This window comes from Halyomorpha halys, unplaced genomic scaffold (assembly GCF_000696795.3).
Source record: "Halyomorpha halys isolate HHAL.00 unplaced genomic scaffold, Hhal_1.1 Scaffold208.1, whole genome shotgun sequence".
In the NCBI taxonomy this organism is placed as follows: Eukaryota; Metazoa; Arthropoda; class Insecta; order Hemiptera; family Pentatomidae; genus Halyomorpha; species Halyomorpha halys.
In genome coordinates, this window is record NW_027109100.1 from 452,025 (window position 1) to 460,775 (window position 8,751).

Here is an 8,751-nt window from a genome sequence, read left to right on the forward strand (position 1 = left end):
TTTTAATAATTTATTTTTGTTATAAAAAATTATTCAATAGTTATAATTTTATAAATAAGAGTATCTTTTACACAAGACTAAACCCCCACATTTTTAGTCTTTAAAAGAAAATCAAATTGTTATAAGAGCCATATAAAACCCACCAGGCCGATCTGGTAATAAAAAAATATATAAAAAAAAAAGAAAAATTAAACATCTATTTTGGCTGAGTCCAACAGAGTTGAGCCTCTCCTAGCACTATTTTTATTTCAGTATTATTGTAGAGTACTTAGGCCTAAATAATTTTTAAAAAAACAAAATCAATAAATAGAATATTAAAAGAATTATAATGAGGTGTAGATAGTAGTTGACCGTAGATTACTGATTGGAGAAGATGATCGGGGGGGGGGTGCAGTCAGACGCCTACCGTGCCCGAGTGCCGACCGGACCCCTCGATCATCTTCTCCAATCAATTAAAAGAATTATTGTTATAAAATGACTCGGTAATGTTATCTTTGAGTTAGTTGAAAATTAAGACCTTTTGTCATTAAAGTACTTTATTTATTTAAATTTTTTATAAACTCAATATTTTTTTCTAATTAAAGGCTGATGGAAGCTTGGAGATACGACCTTGTGACATAAAGGAAATGATTGATTGGGAACCGCCAGAACCTGACCTGATTCTTGAAGGGACACATCTCGGGAGAGGAAAATCGTATCATGACGAGGAGGTAGAAAATTATAACTTTTTTGTAATTATTAGTAATAATTTCCCAAATATCACATAAGATTTTAATCCTGATTGTAAATGTTTAGACTCGTAGGTTGTTTGAAGTGAAGACCCTGACTGTTGACATTTGGCATATCCATGACTACTCAAGGACACCATTGGACAAACCCAGCTATGGTCATTTTCACAGAGGCGATTCATATATCATCAGGTGGAATTATGTTGTCACGGTAACAGGTTAGTTGATGATTTTTGTGGATTTATAAATTATATAGTTCAATTTTGTTTTAAGATTTAAAAATCTGATATTAATGAATATTATAGTTTATAAAGCAACATGTTAATGATTAATTTATACATTTCCTTTCATTTTTTCAATTCTAATTATAAATCTTAAAATATTGTTAAAAAAGTGAAATATAAGTAAGTTGAAAAAGGCAGCAACTGATTGCATTATGATATTATATATACTGTCACACAATTTCATAATGAAATACAACAAATTAATGAATGAGTAAAATATAATTTATGAAGAAAATAATGAACGATTAAGCATTCTTAACTAATAAATTAATAATAATGAACCTTAAAAATTTCTTAGAACACGTAAGAAGTACTGTATGAAGTGAACTTTTCTAAAAATAAGAATAAAATATAACTAAAATACTAGGTGTATCTAAATAATATGTATTAGCTAGGTTTGGTTTATTGAGAACACAATGAAATCAACATCACTAAAGAAAGAAAAGAAAAATATTAAATAAAAATGGGATGATGGTTGTAGTTATTGTCGTTCACTGATAAAAAAATTCAATTGGTTTTTCCAGTTTTGAATTTATTGTTTAAATATGCTGTATTTTGTATATATTTGGCACATACATGTTTTATTTTAGTAAAAAAAAAATTATCTGAGATGTTAAAGTTTTTAAATATTGAATTATTAATACAAATGTTTTGAAAATTGAAATATGAATGCAGGTCGTGAACTGAGTGGTGAACCATCCAAACATGGTTCTACAGGCCGTGAACGGATCGCCTACCTCACCTGGCACGGCAGCGATTCACCCAGCCTAGAGCAAGGCGCAGCAGCCTTGCACACTGTAGATTTGGACTCAGAAGCTGCTACCCAACTGGTTGTCAGTTGTGGCCGTGAACCTCCAGTATTTCTCACCTTAGTTTCCTCACCGATTGTTGTTCATTTAAACTCTCGAGCAAGTCTTTCAAAAGGTGAGCTTTTCTCTTCTTTTTTTTTACTCGCCAATATTTGTTAATACATTAATTTAATTCGATCCAGAACTAAAGACTACTGTTGATAAGACATTTCAGTGGTGGGAGACTATACCATCTTGTATACATCATAGCAGGATTATATCTGGTGTTTAAAAAATTCAAAATAAAAAAATTGATTTTATGGACCCTTTTCACCAGGAAAATAGGAAATAGAAAACAATATTACATTGTTTTATAAAAAATATAAATTATTTAATATAAGTATAAAAATATTGTATCAAATATAATATAAAAAACATTATCATTGCTTAACATTGAATATTTGTAAGGGACACAAAAATGTAGCAAATCATATTATGCCATAGTTTATTACTTTAACTAATTATCATCATAACTAATTATCATATCACTAAATTTTAAACTATTAAGAAGCGTTTTGGAGTCACTCAACCAAGCCTAAGGAAAAAAAAATTAGACTTTTTTTTAATTAAATTTTGTTTCCCCCATTGAGTGAGATACAGTGATTATCAAAATATAGACAGGCACATATACCATAGCCCCAAGATATATTTTGGTAGTATACATACTAATGGAGGTAGAGACCTCCAAAACAAATTAAACACCATTGACAGCTATACATTGAAAATTTGACCTGACTATGGAAAGTAAAATAATTTTTTTTATTTTGAAGGTTGGTACAATGCTTCTAGAATGCTTCAGATCTTATTTAATTTGATTTTAGGATTCTACTTATCTTGAAAGGTAAAACTTCGAATTTGGAGAGGGAGTTAAAAAATTTTTTCTCAGTCTATTACAAAGGTTCATTATTAAAAATAATACACCCAAAAAGTGTACGAAGTCTGATTTGCTGCATCTGTTCTTACAATAGTCTGATATGAGCTTTTATGCTGATGAGCTGATTGAACTTTTTTTATTTGTTAGAAATTCAATTACCTTTGAAATGATAATAACATAATTTATCATAAAGATATACTTTTTGAGTTATACTAAATAGATTACTCTTTTCTCCATAAGTGGTTTTCTCAAGAATTTTTTTATAAATAAGAAGTTATAGAGATTTAATGTGAAGAGTTTAGTTCATCAAAATTGCTGAACCATTTTTGGCTCTACAGGGTCCAGAATCGAGACAGTCAACTGAGACCAAAAGCTTACAAAACAAAAAAAAGAAATAACAAAATTGGTCCAACCCATTCAAGAGATAAGCTAACAGTTACACACAAAGGCCTATAGCTGATTTTTTTATTTTTATCTTTTTCAATCCAAGGGTTCTGAAATGCTTTGATTGATTGAAAATACTGAATATTGAAAATTTGACTTGATTACAATACTTTCTGTATCAATTAGCTTTAACTTTATCCTTGGTATTTTAGTTATCCAGTACTAATAATTCAGTTTAATTACACCTGGGCCCTGTTTCATAATGAAGTACAAAATAATACTATTAGTCTTGTCGATTTAACTTAATACAATTATATTGACTTATACAATAGTAACTTGTACTTTAGTACTTTTTAACTCCTGTAATATCACTAATAATCCTTCCTATTATGAAAAAAATAAGTATTAATGTAATTAACACACTGTTTCGATATTTGTATTTTGAACTAATACTATTAGCTTTCATTATGAAACAGGGCCCTGGAGGTTTAATGTTGATATTGCTAGTGATTTTTCCTCCTTATCTGCCAGCATTCAACTCAAAAACTTTTATTTTCCAAAAATTAACATTAATTTAACTCAGTTTTACCATTGATATATATATGTGTGTATATATATTATGTTCTAATCGTAGCCTATTGTTGCACAGTAATTTTATTCCAACAATTTGGTTTTTGCTAGTAGTAGTTTTGAAATAGATTAAAACAAAGTTTCCTTATAGCTTAGGAAATATTATTGAATTATTCTTATGATTAGTGACAAAGCTATAGTAAAAATAAAATAAAACTGTTTAAACAGATTCAAGGAAAAAGAAACGTTGTTCAAAGAACGTAGCCCTGATAAAAGAATTGTTTGATCAAAGAGGAAGAGTTTTTGATAACAGCAATAGAAATATGAAAAATGTGTTGCCTGTAATATCAGTCCCGCAGGGTATGCTTTGAATTACAGTTAGGTTTAAGAATTTTATATCTTTTGATTTTTTTGTACGTAGTTAGAAAATATATTTTACAGAAAGCATAAGCATTTTCTAGACATTTTATATTGATTAAATGCTGTAGTTTTATAATGTTTAATTAAACTTTCTGTTTTGTTTTTTTTTAATTATTTTTAAACTGACTATAAGAAGCACCATGACCTATAAGGCCTATTGTGCGCCATCCACATTACAACGTTGTAACACCACATGTAAACCTTTATAACCATAAGGTTATAAATGGTTTGTTATATGGTGTGGTGTTTTATACTGTTGATAATCTTATAGAAAAAATAAATGTTAATGGTTTTAAAATTTAAATAAAGAGGTTTGAACTTTAAATAAAGAAAATGACCTGGGCAGAATAGCCTGCAAATAGAAAATATAAATTAATGTGAGAAGGATTTTTGTATTGAAGATGTCCCTGAAGATGGCTAGAAAGGCCGAAACGTTGGACAAATGAATAAATAAAGTGTTGAGACGGATTTGGATATAAAATTGATTTATTTAATAAATATTACCTTGTCTCAAAAAATTTTTGAAATAATATAATTAATGCTTTATTATAATTAAAATAAATAGTTTATCCATTTTTGTATTGTTTCTTTAAAACTTCCTTTGTTGAGTCAATGGCTTAAATGTTATTTATTTTTAGAGCAAGATATCGCCAGCACCAGACTGTACATAGTGACTGGAGAGGACGAAGACGAAACTCGGCTGGATGAAGTTGAGGTTAGTGAGAAGTCACTGCGATCTAGCGCGACCCTCTGGTTGGTTCGACCAGTGCTGGGCACCAGTTACCTTTGGTATGGTTGCTGCTGCACTTTCAAATCTCAGGCTGCCAAAGCTGTCAAGATGGTCGCATCTTCACCTCCACCAGAGCTTGGGGTATCAGTGTCATCTGTAAAGGTATGCCGTCTTTAAATCTTTTGTCATCAATTTCATATTTACTAATGGTGAAATGAAGAATTATTTATGAAAAATTATTCATTTATTTTATTTTTTTATTTCAATTTAAATCCTTAATCACAGTAAGATCTGATGTAGAAAATAATGGTTACAAGTATAAGTTAATACAATAAGAATAACAAACATTTTGCCACTGTTGCGAATTGAGTGTAATAAAAAAGTTGCTACAGAATAATCATCAGTAAAAAAAAAAAATAATAATAAAATAAAATTTTCAATTAGTGTTTGTAAGATGAAGAAAGGTTATCCAATAGAGTTATCTCTATATGACTGCTTGCATTAGAATTATTTCTAATTTTTAAATAACATTTTTTTTAAACTATCTGAAAAAATATGTTTTTATTTTAAAAGTTTAATCTATTTTAAATTCTATAAATAATTCTAAGGTAATGTATATGATATAGCTAATATGTAAATATTATACCTAATGAAAGCTATTTTTGTATTATTATGATGTTTCAAAGAAGTAATATTTTCTAGTCTAGCCTAGACTCAAAGACATTTTTTTTTTTTATTTACAATCCGTTCATGGTATTCCATAATAAGTGAAAACATGTTTAAAATTAAAATTAATAAGTTAACTATAATTTTGTAATTAAAAGAAGTATTGCCATCATGAATATTAAAGAACATGTTGAATTTAAAACAACCAAACATTACAAATCAAAAGTAGGGTGGTAAGTGGAAGTTTTGTGATGTGCACACTGTATCAGAATTTTATTACATAATACAAACTTCTCAGGTTAATGAGATAGAGGAAGGAGATGAACCAGAACACTTTCTCGGTGGCTCAGACAATATTAGACGCAGCAGTTACCATTCCCAGCTGACGACGGAGCAACAGACTTTGACAAGCAATCGACAGGCTCGGCTGTACCACCTGACCTCTCTGACGGGCGAGCTGACAGCGACCGGGGTTCCATCGCTGAGGACCAGGTCTAACAAGATGGTCACGGCGTTCCCCTACCTCCAGGGGGACCTATACTCTGCTAGCCAACCAGGTAATAGCCTCATCTTAGCTGTACTAAGTATTTTTGGGAATTTAGAAGAGTTCTAATTTTGATTGTTTGTTCTACTATTATCGGGAAAAAAATTCAGTGATGAAGATGAAAAAAAGAAACACATTAGATTATGTTTTACTTATATTTTAATAAAAATAAATTTTGTCTGTTTCTTTACTAAGTGTTGGGAGATTTAGAGGTCATATTATTTGTTTAGAGCATGAGCAGTTTATAATTTATTTAAAAGTATTTGATAAAAATCATCTGATTGAACCCACATATCGAATAAGGAACTAACCAACATCTTTTTTGTGTGTGTTTTTTATAAGCTTAATTGATCGATTTTTTTTTTTTATAAAACTCAAGGCTCTCTCTAAATCTAATAGTGATAACTTGTAAAACAATTTTTGTTCTCTAAACTTTTTCCTTTCTATATTTTCATTTTTTTTTTTTTATTCATTTTTCCCCATTATTTACTTATGTATCTCTAAATATAATTTTTTCTCTTAACCCAGTACACCTTACCTTTTCCCTTTCTTTAATAAATATATAGTAAAAGTAAAATTTACGATACAAATTGTAAACATTTTAAAGTAACAATATACACACTTCAAAATCTTAACTTATTCTTCCAATTAAGTAATATTTAATTTAAAAAAACAAAACAAATATTTATAAGGATAAAAATTCATATAAAGGTGATAAATAAATATAAAGTTATAATAGAAACAGATTTTTAAAAAATTGATAAATATAAAATGTAATTGATACTAAATGTAACAATTATTCAAAATTTGCTTAAGTTTTTTTAAGGGGAACTAAGTTATTTTTCTTAAACCTATCAATTTTAGATTATATTTAGCATAAGGCATGAAATAATACTCATCAAAAACTTTAAAACTATACAAGCACTTCACAAATCTCTGAACATAGCATACATAAATAATAATTTGAAAAATTGAAACAATTTTTATAGGAAACTAAAAATTTGGAGAAAAAAATTTTCATTAGGAAGAAAATTCTGCTTTTTATATATATTTAATATATTTAAAAAGCAGAAGCAGAATAAATAAAATTGTATTAGAATATTTAAATTCTTTGTGATTTCATTTATATTAAATAAATTTTTTTTTTACTTTAAAGTATGTATTACATAAATCTTTCAACTTTTCTCTTATTGATTTTCCTGTTTGGCTTGTCTACAGCTGTATTTATCCTGGAGAGCAGTAGCAGGGTGTGGGTGTGGACCGGCTGGTCTCCAACGGACGCTGATGAGCGAGGCTCGCACATGGTGAGACACCAAGCCGAGAAGAAAGCAGCGCACACCGTAGCACTTGGCTTTGCTAGGGCCGTCAATCTGAACCCTGCGGACGTGGTCACGGTGGTAGCTGGGTTAGAACCTCCAGCCTTCACATCCCTCTTTCCTACGTGGTCAGTGAATGAAGAAGCCAGAGCAGCCAGTTTAGAGGTAGTTTGTTTGAAAATAGATAAATAGTCAATTAATAAATAATGAGATTTGTTTCATTATTGCTTTAATCATCAAGAACTCGTTGCCTTTTATTGTCCCTCTTGTACCCATATAGTAGCAAACAGCTATGAAATTTTTTAAGTAGTTTTTTATTCGAAGCTTATTTTTCATTCTGGATAATTTAGTAGCCTTCTTATTTCGACACTTTATTTTGACTAATTTTTCATTTATAAAATATTCCTTCTGATGTTTTAGATTGTCCATCCATCTTAGGTGTTGATTCCAATTTCTTTTTTGCATCAATATCTTTAAATATTTGTTTAATGGTCACTTTTTGTGCGGTTTCTAAACAAAATTTCATCATATTTTCAAACATTTACAATTATAGATTGTTATATGATGCATTTTTTATTTTATACTAACAATGGAAAATGTTATAAAAACATGATTGTGTTCATTTGATTCAGCATTTAATTTATTTCTAAACACTACGAATATAGAACACATTATATTTACTAATTTGTATTCATTTAATCTAATTTTATGGGATGACAGTTCTTCTCAAGCAACCACTAGTATCCTTTAATATTTTATACTTTGTTATTTATTGTTTTATATAAATCAAGTTTTCAGGTCTTCTGTCCCTTAACTTAGTTATCTTAATAAGTTAATTTAGTAAACAGTAATTTTATTTATACTTTTTTCTGACCTGTAAAGGATGGCTGGTGCGACGGTGAGATGCGGAATACACAGGAGGAACTGGCTGCCCTGATGCGAGAGAGCTACCCCCTTCAGACCCTGACCAGTAACCCGCTTCCTGCTGGTGTGGACCCAACCAGGCTCGAGCTCTACCTTGATTCCACTGATTTCAAGGTTAGCCTTATATTTATTTGGATATTGTAAATAACTTAAGTTTACAAGGGATCCATTGCTGTTACAAACTTAACTGCTGCTTTATCTTAATAATTCCCTGAATAGATTATAGTGATTTTGGATTAACAAAAACTATTAATTAATGTTCAAAATACATACTTCAAAATGAGCTTATTGATCTAACTGTCAACAGCTAATTACCTCAATTTCAGCAGCCATCAATCCAATCGAAGACTTACCTTTCAAAAATAAGATGTTTACATTTCTCATCATTAGTGTTTTTTTAGGTTTTAGCAAACATATATACAATCTCAGTAAGATTTATAAATTTAAATCTCTTCTATTTTTA

At 29.3% G+C, this 8,751-nt stretch overlaps 1 protein-coding gene across 6 annotated transcripts in view; it reads left to right on the top strand.

Moving 5' to 3' along the window:
• LOC106679546 (supervillin) overlaps positions 1 to 8,751 on the top strand; it is a 394,230-nt gene that overhangs the window by 383,829 nt on the left and 1,650 nt on the right. For 5 of the 6 annotated variants that reach the window (XM_014418761.2, XM_014418757.2, XM_014418758.2 and 2 more), the window contains 8 exons: positions 585 to 710; positions 796 to 946; positions 1,688 to 1,936; positions 3,917 to 4,048; positions 4,747 to 5,000; positions 5,803 to 6,061; positions 7,267 to 7,529; positions 8,247 to 8,402. In XM_014418761.2, the coding sequence (XP_014274247.1) occupies positions 585 to 710; positions 796 to 946; positions 1,688 to 1,936; positions 3,917 to 4,048; positions 4,747 to 5,000; positions 5,803 to 6,061; positions 7,267 to 7,529; positions 8,247 to 8,402 (1,590 nt within the window). The remainder of the gene's footprint in view (positions 1 to 584; positions 711 to 795; positions 947 to 1,687; positions 1,937 to 3,916; positions 4,049 to 4,746; positions 5,001 to 5,802; positions 6,062 to 7,266; positions 7,530 to 8,246; positions 8,403 to 8,751) is intronic. The other variant, XM_014418760.2, reaches the window with a different exon arrangement.